Raw genomic sequence first — 20,421 nt, 5'->3', positions numbered from 1 at the left:
ATTGATTACATTTACACAACCACGTTGTCCACACACACAACTAGATAGAGGTTAAAGCATGTGTGTGTGTGTGTGTGTGTGTGTGTGTGTGTGTGTGTGTGTGTGTGTGTGTTATTCATATCAAGCCCCTCTCCGTGACCTGATGACTCAAACGGATTCGGCACAGGGTCAGAAACCAATCCGATCACATCACACAGACGGTGTTCACGTATTGGTCACTCCGATCACACACTATCGCAGACCCACTTCTCCAACCTCTAGGCTACCAATGTGCTTTCACTACTCTTCAGCAAATCCAGGTTGCCCTTTCTTTTTTTTCAACCACAAGGAATGAACAGTGACGCAGAAACACAAGGATAAATGTCTCTTCGAATGAATGGGTGGCCAATAGTTGGAGGTCAGGAATGAGGTTAGCGTATTGTTCTGAGGGCTAGTATGCTAAATTAAATGAGCATACATAAAAGTTGTTATACAACTTGAGCATTAACAGCCTCCCTTTGACAGAGAAGTGTGTGTGTGTGTGTGTGTGTGTGTGTGCGTGTGCGTGTGTGCGGAGAGAGATCAGGACGTACCCCAACTACTTGACCTTCTGTCTTTTCACAGAGTGTTTGATGTATTGATATATGCATGTATATATTGATATAAGGACACCGCTACAGCCGGAAAAATGTCATATATTTCAACATGCCTCCAGATTGTGACTGCTGTGTTACATTACATTACGTGTCATTTAGCCGACCCTTTTTATCCAAAGCGACTTACTACCACGTTACATAAATACACCGTAGAACAGCTACAGGGAGCATTTCAGGGTTAAGTGTCTTGCTCAAGGACACATCGACTAGGGCGATTGAAACCCCCTGATTGCTACGATGATTGTCAAAACATTATTGATAAAGGGCATTGCATATTGATATTACAATTGCATTCTTATATCCAGGGAAAGATAAGGAGGACTAGAATACAATCAGGACCTTCAGGTAGCGTCTGTAGCCTCTCAAATTCAGATCTTATCTCAACCTGCAATGAACCCTCTGTGCATGTGTCTGTGTTGGTCTTCCAGGTGATTACTTTGGTATCCTGATGGATGAGAAGGTGACAGGGTTTCCCTTCAACCTCACAGAGAACCCGATGTACTGGGGCAGCACTGCCAACTACCTCGGCCTGGCACTTATGTAAGTGTGTGTGAGTGTGTGTGGTGTGATTTGAATTTGAATGTCTCTGCAGAGGTCACGTGCGTCACAACCACTTATCATTACGAGGTTTGTCATTAACCATTTAACCGTGACCTAAGGAGGTGTGAACACATACAACTTAATCAAAAGGAAAATGGCACAAGATGAGGTCATGACAGGGATAACGAGCTGCGACTCGCAAACAGAGAATGTCGTTTGCGAGTCACAAATCACTTCCCTCTTGAAAAAAAGGTTACAACTTTTTTTCCGTGTGTCTCTATGACAACTGCGGCCAAATCCCCCGCAGCCCGCCGTGCGTCGTTGCTATGCGAGCACTCCAGGGTTGTCAAGCAATTAGGACTCCCATTTTCTTTCTTTGCATGGACCCCGGGCCAAATTATGGTCCCTTTTGGTTTGACTATTCCACCTCACTTTCTCTATGCTTTGAAACGTATGCAGTGTGAGCCGCGTGTCCTCTGCACTGCCAGTGATCCAAATGAAAATTACCTAATTTCACCGCCTCCTCTTCTTTCTCTCTCTCTCTCACCTCCTCTTATCTCTCTCTCTCTCCCCCTGTATTGTTCAGTTGAGACACAGCAGCGGCCTCTGCCTCAAAACTTTGCTGCCGTCTCCATCCCTGTGCCCCTCCCCTGAATGCATGTCCAAATTAATGCGTTGGGTTCTTTGAATTTTTTTACAAAATATTGTCAAATCAAAACTGCACTCCTTTTGTTTCCGGAGCTTCGGACTGGATCACAGGGTCGGCAGATGGAATTGGATTAGTTCTCACGTTGGAGTTATTGCATCCGTGTTGACTTAAAACCGTTCCAATCAATATTTTTCATACTAACAATGGAGCGCTTGTATTTCAAAGGGTTTATATTTTTCGTAATCAGAAACCCACAGAGGGTTATCACCTGACTCGGCGGTCCCCCTGAGCTCTGCAGGGCTTGATAACATCTTTCAGCTCCGTGTTGTTGGAGAAACCCGACGAGAAATTGTAAAAACAATTACAGACACATTTGGCTGAAAGTCACCAGTTAACACGGCCGCTCGTTGAACTGAAACACCTGATGCTCCGAAACAGTCCCATTGGGATTCTGTAGAAACTGAGTCCGCTGTTCGGAATATCAATTTTGACACCGAACATGCAACAACCAGACTTTTCTTAATGCTGTTTCAATTTTAGTGTTTGGAGCCTGCTTACTTGTCTGAATGGCTGAAAAAAGAAACAATCTTCCGAGCCATACAACGTGCATGCTACCATATTTATACTAAAATATTCTCAGTACGTTATAAAACCTTAAACCCTATGAACACATTCTGTCTATATATTGGAGTATTGGTTAAAAGAAAAAATGTAAGCATGATCGTTATGATGCTCTGCAAGTCAAATTATTGCCGTTTTATTTTTTTTACTGCAATTGGCTGCACTCCTCCCAATGAGTTGAAACATTCGAATCGGTAATATGTGATCACGCATGGAAACGGGGAACATCTGCCTCCTCTTCACATCTGTGTGTTCCTGTCTTTACCGTGGAAATATGGTTCAAATAAAACAGTTCCTCCATGAATCTGCTCACAACAAGGTCAGTGGATTATCTTGGGTAAGCGGGTCATTATTTCTGGAAAGAGACGTAGCAGTTGAGTCTTTTTTATTTTTTTTATTTTATGGCGCTCTATAGCCATACAGTCCCATTATATTGGAGAAAAATGAGGCCTATATCACCAAAAAGGAGAAGAAATATGTATTTTTTTTTTACATTTTAGATGGATGCAAATCCAAATGAGACACGCAAATCATCTGTAATTGTTCCCCCCCATGCATTTTTTCTCCCGCTCTGAGAAACCCCCTCCAGGCCCCCGATAAACGTTACATCCCCAGCGTGGCAGCGTGGTGAATTCTGCCCTTCAGTTGCATTGTGGTCCGTTATCATGTGATGCGCCGGCGGCACCGAGCAGTATCTCTTTGAAACGGCGGCGCTCTGACTTTCTAAAGGTCACCCTCTCCGCTTTGTGTTTTCTTTCACCGTTACAGGCGGATGATCTCTGGATGAGCTCGTGGTGTTTCAGCTCATGTGGCGCAGCTCTTCTGGTTGTGTCCACAGTGAAATCCAGAGGGCTTGAAGCAGCACTTTAATGCTGCATTCCTTTTTTCCCTCTATACGCGTGACGTCTGTTTGTTTTGTGTGTGTGTGTGTGTGTGTATATACATCTAATATTCTTTGATTTCCTGAGCACATTGTATTTGCCTTTTGTAATTGAATGTGCTCTTAAAGGTTTGCAAGTATTTTCTTCAGTGCAGCATGATGCTCACTAAGTTACCCATTTAGAGTCTTATAAACAAGTCAAGCAGGGTGCGCTTCAGGGCGAGGAGGCTAACTTGTGATCAGCTGGTCGTGTTGTCCGGTCGTCTGGTCTTTCTCTGTGTTTTTGTCTTAAAACTCAAACACAGTTTGTTTTCAGTTCAAGGAATTTAGATGCTTGAACTCCCTGAGAGTTCTCACCAAAACAAAACTCTGTTTTTCTTTCTTGGGAACGCATGTGTTATGTCTTGCTATTAATGCTCCCACACACCTAAAAAAAAAAAAAAAAAGTGTTACACTTTAATGTAATTATTGCAATAGTCATAGAACTGGCTCAACTTTTCAGCTGCAGCAGCGGAACTAGTTATAAAATATGTGTTTTGATAATTGAGATTTTTCAGCACAAGCAGGCTCCGAATTGTTCTCAGAAGCAAGAAGAGTCGACAGCGCTTCCAGTCAACATGGTAACACGGTCACAATGACAATGTCGACATGCTGTTGTATAGTCAGTATTGCTTACCGTGTCCGCCATCTTAATTGAGCCCATTAGCATTAGTTAACTAGCACAAAACACAAAGTAGCCTACAGGTTAAGGTGATGGTCGTATCATTGCTTTTGCAGCTACTAAAGACTCATCCTCTAGGGGCCTTGAACGTCTTTAACAAATGTCACAAAAATCCATCCATTTTTGCACTAGAGCCAAAATCATAGGATCACCAAAGTCATTAGGATTATTCTGATTATTCCTATGGGAACAATGAGATTTCAAACTAAATTTCATGGCAATCCTCAGGTTTGTAAATGTGTAGAATAATCTGTAAATGTGTTCGGTAGAGTAAACTTCTCGGTTGGCCGTGTGTTCTGCAGTCTTCCCATTAGCGTTATCTCTGTGTGTGTGTGTGTGTGTGTGTGTGTGTGTGTGTGTGTGTGTGTGTGTGTGTGTGAGCGTCAGTGTGTGTGTGTGTGTGTGTGTGTGTGTGTGTGTGTGTGTGTGTGTGTGTGTGTGTGTGAGCGTCAGTGTGTGTGTGGAGCTTTGTGCCCTGAATCCCCAGGCAAGCACTCCTCCCAGGTTTTGCGCTATCCAACAACAACAAGCTTGACTAATGTCCTTCTTCAAGACAACAACAGTGATAAGCACATGACCTGCATATGCCTGCAGGCCACATAATGAAGGTCTGGCCTCCAGTGGGCATCTGGCTTGCACTTATTTTAATTTTTAATTTTTTTTTAATCACATTTTGCACACTTTGTGCCCAAGAAGGGAACTTTAATTTGAGTTCAGTGTCCAATAGTGCTTACTATTATCCTGTCTGATTGCACAAACTGAAATGTATATTATTTGTCTCCATGTCCTTGTCCAAATCCATAGTTTTCCATGCGAGTGTGTGAGATCTGCAGCCTGATTCATACAGATCGCACATATGGAAACACACATGACTCACAGTCATGTGCATAGATTGAGGCACGTGCGAAGTACATGGGTGCACAGAATGGGAAATATCATCACTATTCTAATATTAGCATTAATTTATTCAGCCGTTCTCTCTGTGGATCATTCGATCATATAACAAGTCATGTAACAGTGAGACCTAAAAAAAAAAAAAAAAAGGCGTCCTTGTCCACAGCGTGAAGAGGGAACCAAAGGGCTGCTGAACAAAAAAAAGATTTGTGTCATCCTTACTTCTTTTTCCTGTCGTTGTCAAAGTCAAGGGCAGATTGTATCGCGAGAAGATGAGAGAAAACTGGCATTCAATTCCATCTCTGGGGCGTTCTGTGTCTCTCTGATAAATAGGAGTTACAAACCCCTTTGGCACAAGTGGGTAAGCTGACAATCTGACCACTTTGGGGTTTGACATAAGTTACCATGACAGTTTGTTGTATGGGTCAGTAGTATGTTTTATTGTCTGAGGTTACTTTGATCTTCAAAAAGGTCGACAGCAGAAGGAATTATAAGAAGTAATCTTTGTCAACCCTTTCATCATTTCACACTCCTCGGCCTGGGTTATGGTTATCCTCCAGGGAGAAAAGAAAAGTATTGTATTCCAACTGTGAGCGTAAACCAGTTCTCTCAAGTTACAAAAATAATACTAATAATATATTATTCTGCCCATTCTTAGTAGCGTCTTCCATGCAGGTTGAATAAATAGTTTGTGCCCCAATTTTATATTGTATGTACAATGCATTCATATATACGTGTACAAAATATGCTTTGGTCTTTACCCATTTTATATTTTTTTTTTCCCCAACTGGCGCTCGGAAACGGTATTTTAGTACTTCCTGGCCAAGCGGATCCGGGGAAATAAGTGTTGACTTGGTGTGAATGTCCTTGAAGAGACAGAACTGTGTGTTTCTGTGTGGGTTGTATGCTTCACCTGTCCGTGCATGTGGAGACGGCTTCTCTTTTGATATTACGAAGTCTGACGAAAAGCATACTCTCGAAACATCACTTGTGTATGGGCTGATGCATGATATATATTTATATAATCATGTTGCATGAATAAATATGCCTTTTTTTTTTTAAATATAATTTTTTCCAACTGGCTGTAAAAAGTCCAGAAAGGCACTGAATGGAGCTGCACTTGTCTTTCTGTGTATGCTGGTGCCTCCATTACTGCCTGATTATGTGGTCAGGGTGGAACAGTTGTATAAGCCTCATCAGAAATTCAAGTTCAGCAGGCCAGTCTGCTGAACTTGAATACATACAATACAGTCTGATGTTTTTTTTATTATTTTGTTTTTCAATTTTCTTTCTTTCTTCACCTTTTTTATGTCGAGGTTGGCAATGGTACGCTTCTATCGGAGGAGAAATGAAACCAGAGCACACATGGTGTATGCATTGAACTTGTTTCCACAGATATTAGCAGAAATAGAGATGGTGGCCTCTTGTTACTCACGCCTTTGCAGCACATTAGAATCCTTTTAGTCCAGCACTCCAAGGCGTTTCTTTTCTTTTTGAGGGAGAGTGAGTCTCCGTGATTTGTAATGGGTTCTATCCCTTTCTTGACAAAATGAGTCTGTGTCACGGTGCCACATTCTGGTCAGTGTGTTGGGTGTGTTTATTGTTGCCCACGACGATGAACTACACGGGAAAACAGATTTTAAACCTTAACTTTAAAAAAAAAAAAAAATGTTTGATTTTCTTCATACAAAGTTGACTTTACAATTTTACATTTATTGTCTATTTATCATTGAATGTATCCTCAAACTATAAATTGTTTTGCTCTCCTCTTGAATATGGTATATTTATGTTTCGAGTGGCCACAAAGATTTTAAAAATAAATCTCAAGTTCTTTGTTCAGTCGCGCTCTCGATGCTTTCATCACTACGCACTTGGTAGTGGTTAGAGGCCATTGGTTCAGGTCTCCAATACATACTGTGTTGCTCTCTCCATGTATAACCTAACCCGGCCCTCTCTGTCCCCAGTGGTGCCAGTGCCGTTGGTCTCTTCCTGACCGCCATCGTAGCCGTGGTGTACAAGGTGGCGATACGCTTTGAGGGGTAAGTCTTCCAATGCATTCGGTTAATACTCGTGTGAGAATGTGCCCCAATATGCGCCGAAGAAAAATGAGGCGGAGCACTTCCTTGTCACCTTCGGGGGACACATTTCAAGACCACTAAGACCAGTTGATTGGGGAATAACTATTGCAATTGGAGACAAAAGCAATTCAGGAAAAATATGATTTTTTTGGTTATTGGCAAGGGTTAAGTTAGGGTAAGGGTTGGGGTTAGGGTGCGTCTCCTTAGCTATCATTCATCTTGTGTGGACATAAATCTGTTTACACAGTCACATTGTGGGGACTCACCTTCCAAAATACATGACTCCAAAACGCAAATTATTATTTTTCAGGGTGGTTAGGTTAAGGTTAATTAAGTAGCGGTTATTGTTAAGGTTCAGGTAATTCCCAAAGGAAATGTATGTAAGTCAATGTAATGTAAATAAGTAAAGTATATTTATAGTGCACTTATATTGCACAAAAAACAAAGTGACCATAACAGGGGCCAAAACATTACAATCGGTAAGAAAGCGTAATAAAATACATTAGAAGATGGCGCATTAGAATACACAATAAAAACAATAAAGAAATCAAATTTAATAAACACAATAAGAGGCCTGAGTGTGGGGATGATGTGAGTCTATTTGTCATTAGTCAGCATTCTGGATTACTTGCAACTGGTTAATCACTGATTTACAGGGCGAGGTAAAAAGTGCATTACAATAATCAATACGAGAAGAGATGAAAGCATATATGATCATCTTTATTTCAGCTGTTGATAATACAGTTCTTAGTTTGCTAATGTTTCTTAGGTGGAAGAAACAGCTGGACAGCTGCTTAAAATGTCCTCTAAATGTCCTCTAAAGTGATGGAGACACGACTGTTTGTGTGTGGACGTGTGCAGCTCACGACACAGATGCAGTTTTACCCGAACACGCACGACTTGCTCACAACCTATTATTATTATTAGGAGGACCCTGAAGTAATCACACAAACAAACAATGGACTGACCTACTTTATCACACGCGTAGACGTTAGCGCAGACACACACAGACACACACAGGCTTCACAAACACACAATTAGAAGCATTTAGTGTTTTTTCCTCCAATCTTATTGGAGAATTCGGGCCCCTGAATGTTATTTAGGATATTTTACGACGTGTCTCAGGGTGAGCTCATGCGCCCAACAGGTAAAAGGAAGAAGTCGTATCAGCATCAGGACAGGAAAAGAGAGGCCGGCCTCGGCAGTGTCGAAGGCATGCATTTCTGAAAATGTCACACATTAAAAACCTCAATGTGAACGAGAGCAGCAGCGCCGATCCACGGTCGTGTTGTTCAGCCCGAAACCATGTAAATTGGAGCTAAGGCAGGTTCCAGATGTTACCTCGCACTGAAACTGGGGAAAGATTCATGCGATGCTATATTTATCTTCCGCCTCTGGCATAAACTCTGAATGATCTCATTTAGTTAAACTCCGCGAGGCGGTCGGTGGGATATTGCCACACGCGGTGGCTGCAATGGCAGCGGATGCAACCACACTGCGAGTGAAAGTAGATGCCGAGTGGGGTGCAGCCGATGCCATATAATGGACTTGGACTCCCTTCACGTCTATTAATAAATCCCCGAAATAAACTTGAAGGCTGGATCAAGCTAGAATTTCTCTGGCGCCTTTTGTGAGGATTGATGCACACAAATCATTTGAATATTTCGTTAACTTGATGTCTGTGTCTTGCCATCAACAAGACAAAGTCTGTAAATGAGTCCCTGAGGGGACAGACATCAATATCTGAAAAAGCTGACTTGTGGATGTCCTGACCACGTTTTATGATTCAATATTTATTTTAAATCCATTTTTGATGATGCATTTCTACATCTTACCCTACTTAGCAATTTAGACGTGTAAAGACAAAGTGCCCTACCTCGCCGCTTTTCTTCTGATGGTTTCGTATGATCATTTCTATGGTGTTAAATTAATATCCATACCTGTTAACCACCAGGAGCCTTTAGGGTTAACTGTGCTTTTCACTGATTGCTTAGATAGACGCAGAATCGATTGAACGTCCCTCCCTTGTTGGCCATCTCCTTGTCGATTGAACCGGCCGGCTACAGTTTATTTATTGTGTTCTCATCCAGCTGAACCGGGCATTCGAACACCCAGCTCGAGTGTGTTGGGCTGAATGGGTTTGTCTCTTTTGACAGTACCGTGATCAGCTGTTCACAGGACTGTCAAGATACAAGATCCACACCGGGGGTTATTTTGCACAATCTTTGAAAAGGTTATAAAAAGCGTTACTTTTGTACCGGCTCTCCCCGACTTCCTTCAATCACCTGCACACTGTCAGCAGCTCCAATCCCCGGCCCTGTTCAAGTGCTCTTCTCAGTTTGTTTCTTACCTATTAGGGATGTTATATTCTAAATGCTCTGAGTTACACACAGGGAGGTATTGGTACAGATTGTTTGTTTGTTTGATTTCTGGGGTTCAGTGGTGAGAAGCTGTCAGAGCATTAATGTTGGCGAGTGGAGGAACATGTGGAGATGAGAGACATCTTATCACACCCACACACACACACACGCACACACACACACACACACTCAGGCTCCCTCGCGGTTCACCACACACACAAGCTATCCTGGCACAGAGTGGTACGGCGTTCAAGTCTCTGATTTATTGCCCCATTATATGTTTGTTCTGCTGTGTTTACAGACCGTTCACTGAACTGATCTATCAGGAGAGAAGTCAGCGCCGCAAGCATGAATAACCCCTTCCTGTTCCTGGTTTGCCCGAGGATTCCCTTCCTGTCAGACGGACCAGAGGACCGGCGGACTTACCGACAGCGTGGATCATTAATCCACCTCCAGTGTGGATTCAAAAGGCTGCAAGTGTTCCAATTTCTGATTTGGTTGTATGCTCTTCTAATTAATCTGGATGCTGCATTGAGCCATATTTTGTAATGCCATTTTGGATCAAATCGTTTGATATTCTGAGAAACAATCTAAAATGTGTATGTGTTGTTCAAGATTACATGGGGAGATTGATACCACTTACGAGGTATGTGCGGAGCTGGCCCTGTGGGGTTGATTGGCACCCCATGGAGAGCCACCATGAAGTTGCCAGGCAACAGCAACAGATTCTGCACAGAACTACCGGGCAGAATGATAGACGAGTCGTCCACTCTACCTCCTCCCCCGCTCGAGGGTCTTACTCGAGCCGGTGTGTTTTAATCTTCTCATCTGACTCTTTGCGAGAAAGCAAATCAGGGTATCAAACAATCAATCAAACTTTTATTTCAGTATGTCCAAATATGTCAAATGATTCCTTTTAAAGCTGGATGTAGAGTAAAAAACACACCCAGCAGCACCAACAGCCTACACCACGAAGAAGATCTGCAACAACACATAGCAACTGGTCCACACTTCACACTTTTCCAAGTCATGTCATGTATTGTCCCCGGACTGCATGCACAGTACCGGCCCCCTGCACCCCACATACCTGAATGCAACGTTACACCTGTGTTCCACTGTCAAAAGCTCCTGCTACGTATATTAATGCCCTCAGTGCTGTTAACATTCCTTGTGTTTTGTTATTAGCAAATGCATCATTTACATATTTTTTCTTTTTTAAGCAGAACAACCAAATCAAAGAGAGTTGACTTTGGCTCAGCGGTTGTGTTCAGAGAAACATGAATTTGTATTTTACACACAAACCAACATAAATCTGAGACGGCCTTCGACACCGCCGTTGTTTCTGTAACTGTTGTACAATGTGATTAATGCACCCTTTTAAATGTCAGAGGAGCTCTACCAGCTTCATACTGTACCTATGCAAACCATTCTAAATTGAGCAACACACACACACACACACACACACACACACACTGCCTGGTGATGTGCGATATTTGTGATGCAATAAACGAGTGAGGACTCTGTTTGTCTCTTGCGACTTCTAATTAATGCACTAAAGGCAGCGGATGTACCTTCTTAAAGGTAATAATTATGTGTCTTCTGTCTTTGAATTAGTCTCTCTCCGTGGCACTGATGCAGCCCCCTTGTGATAAATGACACATTTGAGTGGTTTGTGATTAGAGCCTCTCGCGGTTGGAAATCTTCTTCAAGAAATGTGAAATTCTCTTTATATCCCGTCCACAATCAATAAATCAAAGAGCAAAATCTGGAATCTTTGGCTGCAGCAGGACTGTAATAAGGCTGTCCAATCAGTTCATCCGGTCCCAAATGAACTGATTGGATGGGTCACCAAGCGGACTGTTGCTAGCTTCTCAGGATTACCAACCACAGCTTCAAGTAGCTGCTTGCTGGCTACTATTTGTTCTGTTCACGGAGCAGCCTGCATTCTTACATTTGAGTCGTAATCCAAAGTAAACGGGTCGGCTATTTGACCTTTCATTTCAGGTTATCGTTCCATTGTTGTTCCATTCTCCATTTCACTTCAACGTGTTTCTTCTTTCAACGCAATCTTCACAGAAACAGCTGATGACGCTGTTGACCAAACAATCTCGACGTAAGGGCCAATCGGTCTCTGCTCGGGAGCTTCGGAGCACATGTGTTGTCCTCATTGTCTATGTGCCATCGCTCTTCACTGTAAAGGGTATGGAAGCTTTTGGGACTGCACTTGAGAAGAATAGAGCGTGATGAAATGAGAGGAAAACATTGAGTGGACCTCACAGCGACTACTCGCCTGTCGTTATGACAGACGGTGGCGTTAAGAGGTCACTGCAAAGCGCCATCAGCACAAAGGTTATGAAGGCGTTCTCACCAAACAAAGAAATCTAAAAGCACAAATATGTTTCTACTATATTGCAATCTAGTTTTTATCCTAGTACTTACTATGCCTCACTTGCTGTGCGTTTTAAAGAAATCATGGGGAATGGCCCCTTTGCAAGTCTCCTTTTCATCTCCGATCTGCAGCGATGATGTCAAAGCGAGCCTGAAGAGCAGCAGTTCCAGCAAGTGGTCTCTAACGCACCTCTTTTCTTTTTGAGGAGTTATTTGCGTCACGGACGAGAGCAGCACAGAGAGCCAGAAACACACTTCTCTCAGTCGACTTGTATATCAGAGACCAAAGCGTCAGTCGTGGTCGAAGACAGACGGGTCTCACTTTTAGAGGAGCAGCAAAGAATACTCCAAAGCTGCATGCAGATGTATCGCCCGCAATCATAAAGTGCATAAATGCAAATGATTTTCAGCTGAGTTAAAGTAGTATGTGGTTACATAGGAGGTCATTGTTGTTACATAGGAGGTAATTGTGTACACAGGAGGTCATTGTGGTTCGATAGGAGGTCATTGTGGTTACATAGGAGGTCATTGTGTACATAGGAGGTCATCGTGGTTACATAGGAGGTCATTGTGTACATAGGAGGTCATTGTGGTTACATAGGAGGTCATTGTGTACATAGGAGGTCATTGTGTACATAGGAGGTCATTGTGGTTACATAGGAGGTCATTGTGTACATAGGAGGTCATTGTGTACATAGGAGGTCATTGTGGTTACATAGGAGGTCATTGTGGTTACATAGGAGGTCATTGTGTACATAGGAGGTCATTGTGGTTACATAGGAGGTCATTGTGTATATAGGAGGTCATTGTGGTTACATAGGAGGTCATTGTGGTTACATAGGTCATTGTGTACATAGGAGGTCATTGTGGTTACATAGGAGGTCATTGTGTACATAGGAGGTCATTGTGGTTACATAGGAGTTCATTGTGTACATAGGAGGTCATTGTGGTTAGATAGGAGGTCATCGTGTACATAGGAGGTAATTGTGGTATAGGAGGTAATTGTGGTTACATAGGAGGTCATTGTGGTTACATAGGAGGTCATTGTGTATATAGGAGGTCATTGTGGTATAGGAGGTCATTGTGGTTACATAGGAGGTCATTGTGTATATAGGAGGTCATTGTGGTATAGTAGGTCATTGTGGTTACATAGGAGGTGATTGTGTACATAGGAGGTCATTGTGGTTACATAGGAGGTCATTGTGGTTACATAGGAGGTCATTGTGTATATAGGAGGTCATTGTGTATATAGGAGGTCATTGTGGTATAGGAGGTCATTGTGGTTACATAGGAGGTCATTGTGTATATAGGAGGTCATTGTGGTATAGGAGGTCATTGTGGTTACATAGGAGGTCATTGTGTATATAGGAGGTCATTGTGGTATAGGAGGTCATTGTGGTTACATAGGAGGTGATTGTGTACATAGGAGGTCATTGTGGTATAGGAGGTCATTGTGGTTACATAGGAGGTGATTGTGTACATAGGAGGTCATTGTGGTATAGGAGGTCATTGTGGTTACATACAAGGTCATTAGTTAAATGTGCTGAACCGGGTTAAAGGCCTGTGCAGGTGTCTTCGTAAAGTACTTGCAAAAGGTGTTAATGCACACGGAGCTCAGCACCGACACAGAGAGCAGAGGAGACGCTGCAGCGTGATAATAATGACACCAAAACATAAAGAAATGACAGATAAAAGCACCCGTTAATGTCGTAGCCCATCGATACTACGGTCTCGATACGAGTGCAGCCCGGTCACGCAGAAGGCAGATTAAAAGCAGGTGAAAACTTTTGTCTGCTAGTTTTTGTGCTGACTGACAAACTACATGTGGCATGTCTGAGCAGCACCTCTCGCTCCGTGTCTAATGAAAGTGATGGCTGAGGGGGGGTTCAGGTCTGAACATCAGGGATTTTTTCCTATTTTCGCCTCTCCCAGCACATCTCCATTGCGTGTATTTTTTCTCCGGCCTGTTCTCATCCATTGTGTGGTATGAACTGTTCGAGCCTTCTCTATGGGGGGGGGGGTTGTTTACACACTGGTGGAAACTTCTATTCTCCCACAAGAGAACACACCGTTCCTCTTGCTCTGCAGGGTCCCCCGAGACACACATAATGGGAAAGTGTGATGACTCATGAAACAATGTACCCCCGCTGGTGACCAGGTCATGGGACACTGGGTCAGTGTGGAGATCTTGTTCATCTTAGCGGGACGCCCCCGGGGAAACATTGGAGTTATGAGAGGCTCGTCCACTGACTCCGTGACGCACACTCTGTAGTTTGTTAACCTGATCTGTCGCGGATACTACAATACACTTATTGATTACCCCACAGTGCAAAGGCTCAGGGGGCAGTCACATTTGTGAGGGGAGTTTTCTTCGCTGGGAGCCGGAGGGGGAAACTTTTATCTGGCTTGTTTTCGTGATCACAGGTTCCTCAAAGCTGGACTCACAAATAGGTCGGTTTGTACCTGTGTTGACGGTTCTGTGGTCGTAAAAGTAAAAGATCTGCAGTCTTTGTAATTTCAGATTTATTTTGACCGGAAAAGTGTTCGTTTCAATTGTCTGTAGCTTGTAATCGAACGAATTGCATACTGTGTGTGTCCCCCCCGTCCAGGCTGCATGGGGAACAGGGGCCTGGCTTTCATGCATATGAAACTGATGGCTGTAATTTGTCACATGCCCCCCTCTTTGAATGTTATCAGATCTTTAAATGTCTCTCTTCTCATCAGGATGTGATGGGATATTGGTCCTTCTCTGCCTCCTTGTTAGCCAGTGAACTATAGTGGTCGTATCAATTATAATAGGAGCAAAATACACAAACCACTTATGCAAAACCAAACCGAGGAATTTGTTAACAACATTTACCTGACGTTTAAAACTTCAACCGTTCCACAGCGTGCGGGTAAAGCTGCAGTTTGCCCGATGTGAAGTGTTGTAATGTGATACCAACTGATAACAAACCTTTTACAGGCTGTTACCGTTTGAAATGGGTGTCACCAGACAGGTTTCCATCCCAATTTAGCACAAATTCTGAACACATTTGCAGATAATCATGAAAATAAATAGCAGAAAAGCCCTTTCTAATATTGTTGGTGGCCTGAGCTGTCCAGTCAGCTGTCATTAAACTCTTGAAGAAAAGGGCTCAACAAGATGACATAATTAAAAGAGCGGCAGTCAAACCTCAAACAACAATGATGTTGTAAACGGAGCAAATATATATATTGCATTTATGGCAATGCCATGTATTAATATGGAGGTTACAACCCCTCATTGCTCCACAAAGGTCTTATTTTATTTATTTTTTGTCTGCTACCATTCTTCATCATTTCGGTGGAGCGAAGGTCTGAGTCATCCGTTCACTGTTTTCATTGCACTTTGTCACATTTTGCTTTTAACGCCTGCCTCTTCGACCAGACTTCCACTGCTGCTGCCTGTCCAGGGACGGGGGCCGAGTCCAAGTCTTTATGGGGGGCAACCTCCCATGGTGAGATTGTTTTCTGACCCGTCAGGCATATGCCCTATTTTTCAAGCCATTGATGAAAAGAAAACTACATTATTTGGGACAAAAAAAAAAAAGAATTCACCCTGTAGACTAGAGCCTCCATCCCACTAATTGTTTTCCAAATGTCTGACCTGTGAAAACCAGAAGAGAACAAATGTAGAGGACGTATTTGTTCTCCTGCCATCTAATTAAAGTAAAGTTAGTTGACCCGAGAACTCACATCCGCTGCCCAGGTTTTGTATTTTGAGGAACTGTCCAAAGGGTCAACCAGATGCCTGAAAGGTGCGTTAATGATTCACTTGGTTAAGCTCCGTGGAAGTTATAACTTTGCTTTCACCCACTTGCTCTGTCCCATCGCCTCAGTGTTACACAATAAACTGTTTTGGATGGTCTGCTGGTCTCAGTTTTCTCCGCGTTCCCGTCTTCTCCTCTTAGGAAATCACAAAGCGATGCCCCTATACGAGATCGGTCCGCTTTTCCCCGCGCTCAATGAGGCCCCGAGTTCCTGCTCAGGAGGAGGAGCTTGACTTCTGTTGCCCTTTTCTCAACGCAGCCCACAAACCACATGCAGTGAACACACACACACGTAGACACCGCAGCCATGTTTGAACCCCTGAGGCACCCTGCATCGTGCACTTCTGCTGCACCCACGTCAGAGAGCCACATCATGGACACCTCTGAGCATCCAGAAAGGTGCGTCTCGATGCAGTGAAACTGAGGCAGATATCTCATAATGTGCCGATATATAACAGAAAATAACGAGATCAGAAAAGCTGATTAAAGTCACTCGTCCTCTTGGTCAGAAGAGACCTTCATCAAATACAGACAGGCCTTACGTGGTTCTTTGAACAGGATCCAGTGTTTGAAAATCACAATATGAAACCCTGATAATGATATCAGTGATCTGTTTTGAACCATTTTTCAAGCCATTGATGATAAAATGCCTACAAACCTGTACATTATTTGGGAAAAACATAACCATGAGAAACATTCATCCTGTAGAGCCTCCATCCCACTAATTGTCTACTAATGTCTTACCTCTGAAAACCAGAACACAACAAATGCAGAGGAGGACGTGTTTGTACTCCATCTAATAAAAGTAAAGTGTAGTCGGAACTTTCTATGTTTAAGTTACATTATATATGGGTTGACCTGTCTTTGTTATACTGTGCTGGAGTTTGGCGATCAAATCTGCTCCATTCGAATCCATCCCAAAATAATATGGGCTGCTCTAACCGCGAATCAAGCATCCACCTCAATGCCAAAGTAAATGTGGTCTTCAATTCTCCAAATTGAATATTAGGCAACGGAAGAGCATTTTCTCAGTTTAATTTAAATTGTTCTTAATATTTATTTCAGGAGTAGCGTAGTTGTATGGTAGCAACAAAAGATGAAGGGCTTTTGAGAAAACCTTGAGGGCTGGAACCCTTGAATGCAGTTATCAGGAGCCGCTTTGTACAAGTGTCTGAAGCTGCGTCAGCGCTCCCATGTTTATATGACGCTTTAAGATAGAAAGTTGTTCCGCACGCTCTGTTCTCGTGCCTCCAGGTAACCCGGTAACCGCCTCTCCACTTCACACCAACTTCATTCAGTTGTATGAAGCGCTATACTGAACCAATTCACATGTTTCTTTTCTCGTTCTTCTTCTTTTTGTTGTAATGCCTGTCAATCCATTCATAACAGATACGTGTTTTAGGGCATTTGGCAGCTTTGGTGACATAATAATAATGTCTTGAAGGCAGTCCACCAAACAAAGAGATGGAAACATCTTGTATACACACAAAGCTACTCCACTATGAGTCTTTTTTTTACTCAGGTAAGTTGTGCCGTCCTCATCGGCAATTGTACCCAGACTGACCCCTTTTGGTCACTTTGGAAACTGCAGCTTCTCGAGCCTTCTGCCTGGTGACAGACACAAAGCTGCAGCAGTTCCTGAAGATGAAGATGAATGGATGTGCGTGACCTTGTATGCATTAGTGATGGATACTCAACTGTAGCCTCATCATGTGCTCATATGTGCTCACTGCAATTGTGTTGCAAGCGTGAGGATAAACTACAAACAGTGTTCTGTGCTGCTGGTTGTAACAACAATAACTAAATAATACCCACACTTAAACAAACTGTCTGTCTACCAACGTGTTTGCTCGTTCTGGAATAACTCCCATCCGCTCCAGAGGTTTTGTATTCTAAGGAAACAAGGGGTCAACCAGATATTCAACAATGTGCCAAAACCGGGTTAAATGCCGGAAGGTGCGTTAATGATTCACTTGGTCAAGCGCCGTGGAAGTTCTAACTTTTCTTTCACCCACTTGCTCTGTCCCATCGCCTCAGTGTTCCACAGTGAACTGATTTTTTTGGGGATGATCTGCTGGTCCCTGTTTTCTCCGCGTTCCCGTCTTGTCTTCTTAGGAAGTCACAAACAGACGCACCAGCAGGAGATTGGTCCGCTTTTCCCAGCGCGCAATGAGGCCCCTAGTTCCTCCTCATGGAGCCGTGACGCGGAGAAGGAGGAGGAGCGCGGTGGCATAAAAACAGGTCTCCAGTCCGGATTTCAGACAGAAACACCACAGCAGAGCAACCGAGAGCATCTCCACTGACCCACAGAGTCTGCTCAGCCGCCTTTTACGCACACCGCCCAGGGTAGAAGGACTTCTTAGCTATAACATCAAGATATAATCATGATTAAGAAAATGTCGCCCTCCGAGAGCGATTTTGACATCCCAGCAAAGAACTGCTACAGGATGGTGATTTTGGGATCCACCAAAGTTGGGAAGACGGCCATCGTGTCCCGTTTCCTGAACGGGAGGTTCGACGAGCAGTACACGCCGACCATCGAGGACTTTCACCGGAAACTGTACAGCATCAAGGGAGACAACTACCAGCTGGACATACTGGATACATCGGGGAACCACCCTTTCCCTGCCATGAGGAGGCTATCCATACTGACAGGTACTTATCAACATGTGTTGCTTCGTGTTTTTTTTTGTTTTTTGCAAGAAGAATAGTTTAGATAATAAGAAAGAAATGCAAAAGTGCATTTTTAGTGCCTCAAACATCCATGCGCCTTGAGCGCAAATGCGCATGGTTCGAAAACGCGCATGCTGCGTCTCGAACACTTTGCGTGTATCTAAAGCAGGTCCGAAGTTAACCCGAGCTTCCTTCTCTTCTCCCCCCTCTCCTCAGGTGACGTGTTCATCCTCGTCTTCAGCCTGGACAACCGGGACTCCTTCCAGGAGGTGCAGCGGCTCAAGCAGCAGATCTTCGAGACCAAGTCGTGCCTGAAGAACAAGATCAAAGAGCACATCGACGTGCCGCTGGTCATCTGCGGCAACAAGGGCGACCGGGAGTTTTACCGGGAGGTGCAGCAGGAGGAGATCGATCTGCTGGTGGCAGGGGACGAGAAGTGCGCGTACTTCGAGATCTCCGCCAAGCGCAACGAGAACGTGGATAAGATGTTTCAGACTCTGTTTACCTTGGCCAAGCTCCCTCACGAGATGAGCCCCGACCTCCACCGCAAGGTCTCCGTGCAGTACTGCGACATGCTGCACAGAAAGTCTCTGAAGAACAAGAAGGTGAAGGACACCGGGGAAGCGTTCGGCATGGTGACTCCGTGCGCACGGAGACCCAGCGTGCACAGCGACCTCATGTACATCAAGGAGAAGGCCATAGGAGGCGGCCAGGCCAAAGACAAAGAGAGATGTGTGATCAGTTAAGCACAGCGGCGAGGCGCACACTCAACGCAAACCTTTTGAAAGTAGAGGGAGCCCGGTCCGGCAGCTTGAGAGGTGACCTGCGCGTCCGGTTGCGCTCGAGCTGACACGGGAGGTGAGGAGACGCCGGGGCCGCCGCGCGCTCTGGCGCAGCGCCGTCTCCAGAGACACCTAACTGGACACACTAGTCCTCTTGAACTGCCCCCCCCCCCCTCCAAAAAAAGAATAAAGACATTTGACAATGTTTGCTTGTCCTGTGAATCAGAGCCCAGCGCGCGGCGTGGCTTCATACTTTGTGAGACTCGCACATCGATGCGTAAAAATGTGTTCAGCTGACGTCACGCCTTTTACAGATGCCAGTGGGGAGAGAAAAGAGACTCTTTGCTCCGGAGGCGCAATGTTTAGGGGAAAGAATGTTGTTTACATCTTATCATATCTTTTATAATGGCTAATATACTTGAATGTTTCCTTGCAATCTGAAGTGTTTTATTGATAATGTATATTTAATGTTTGTTTGTTTTTTTGGCAAAGCAGTTAACCAAAAATCTTGACATAATAAAAAAAAAATGAACTAAGACATAATTTTGTTGTATTGTTTCTCATTCCTTCCATCTTGACTTTCATGTTCTACTGTTGACCTTTTCTCACACGATCCACTTGCAGTGAACACAGACACTCCAGCTCACTGCAATTGTTTTGCAAGCGTGAGGATGAACTGCAAACAGTGCTCTGTGCTGCTCGTTGTAACAACAATAACTAAATAATACCCAAACTTCAAAAACTGACTGTCTAGCAATGTGTTTGCTCGTTCAGGAAGAACTCACATCCGCTGCAGAGGTTTTGTATTTTTGAGGAAACAAGGGGTCAACCAGATATTCATCAGTGTGCCAAAACCGGAAAGATGGGTAACAAAAAATGGGTAACCTGCTGGTCTCAGTTCTCTCCGCGTTTCCGTCTTCTCCTCTTAGGAAATCACAAAGCGATGCCCCTATACGAGATCGGTCCGCTTTTCCCCGCGCTCAATGAGGCCCCGAGTTCCTGCTCAGGAGGAGGAGCTTGACTTCTGTTGCCCTTTTCTCAACGCAGCCCACAAACCACATGCAGTGAACACACACACACGTAGACACCGCAGCCATGTTTGAACCCCTGAGGCACCCTGCATCGTGCACTTCTGCTGCACCCACGTCAGAGAGCCACATCATGGACACCTCTGAGCATCCAGAAAGGTGCGTCTCGATGCAGTGAAACTGAGGCAGATATCTCTAAATGTGCCGATATATCACAGAACATAACGAGATCAGAAAAGCTGATTAAAGTCACTCGTCCTCTTGGTCAGAAGAGACCTTCATCAAATACAGACAGGCCTTACGTGGTTCTTTGAACAGGATCCAGTGTTTGAAAATCACAATATGAAACCCTGATAATGATATCAGTGATCTGTTTTGAAC

At 43.9% G+C, this 20,421-nt stretch overlaps 2 protein-coding genes across 2 annotated transcripts in view; both read left to right on the top strand.

The window, feature by feature from the left end:
- Window positions 1–10,901, top strand: part of pemt (phosphatidylethanolamine N-methyltransferase) — a 37,982-nt gene extending 27,081 nt beyond the window's left edge. Inside the window, exons 5-7 of the mRNA XM_034559469.1 lie at window positions 1,064–1,175; window positions 6,905–6,979; window positions 9,680–10,901. Of these exons, the coding sequence (XP_034415360.1) occupies window positions 1,064–1,175; window positions 6,905–6,979; window positions 9,680–9,734 (242 nt within the window). The 3' untranslated portion in view covers window positions 9,735–10,901. The remainder of the gene's footprint in view (window positions 1–1,063; window positions 1,176–6,904; window positions 6,980–9,679) is intronic.
- Window positions 10,902–17,567: 6,666 nt separating this feature from the next.
- LOC117748826 (dexamethasone-induced Ras-related protein 1-like) lies at window positions 17,568–19,527 on the top strand. Its single transcript, XM_034558919.1, has 2 exons — window positions 17,568–18,212; window positions 18,447–19,527. The coding sequence occupies exons 1-2, from the start codon at window positions 17,942–17,944 to the stop codon at window positions 18,974–18,976; spliced, it is 801 nt and encodes a 266-aa protein (XP_034414810.1). The 5' UTR covers window positions 17,568–17,941; the 3' UTR covers window positions 18,977–19,527.
- The last annotated feature ends 894 nt before the right edge of the window (window positions 19,528–20,421 follow it).

The sequence above is a fragment of the Cyclopterus lumpus genome, chromosome 19 (genome assembly GCF_009769545.1).
Source record: "Cyclopterus lumpus isolate fCycLum1 chromosome 19, fCycLum1.pri, whole genome shotgun sequence".
Taxonomy (NCBI): domain Eukaryota; kingdom Metazoa; phylum Chordata; class Actinopteri; order Perciformes; family Cyclopteridae; genus Cyclopterus; species Cyclopterus lumpus.
Note: the sequence above shows the minus strand (reverse complement) of the source record. Positions and strands in the feature narration are given on the sequence as shown.

Coding starts and splice junctions, on each gene's coding strand:
- LOC117748826 (XM_034558919.1), top strand. CDS start 17,942: ATGATTAAGAAAATGTCGCCCTCCGAGAGCGATTTTGACATCCCAGCA. Junction 18,213..18,446: donor GAGGCTATCCATACTGACAG/GTACTTATCAAC, acceptor CCCTCTCCTCAG/GTGACGTGTTCATCCTCGTC.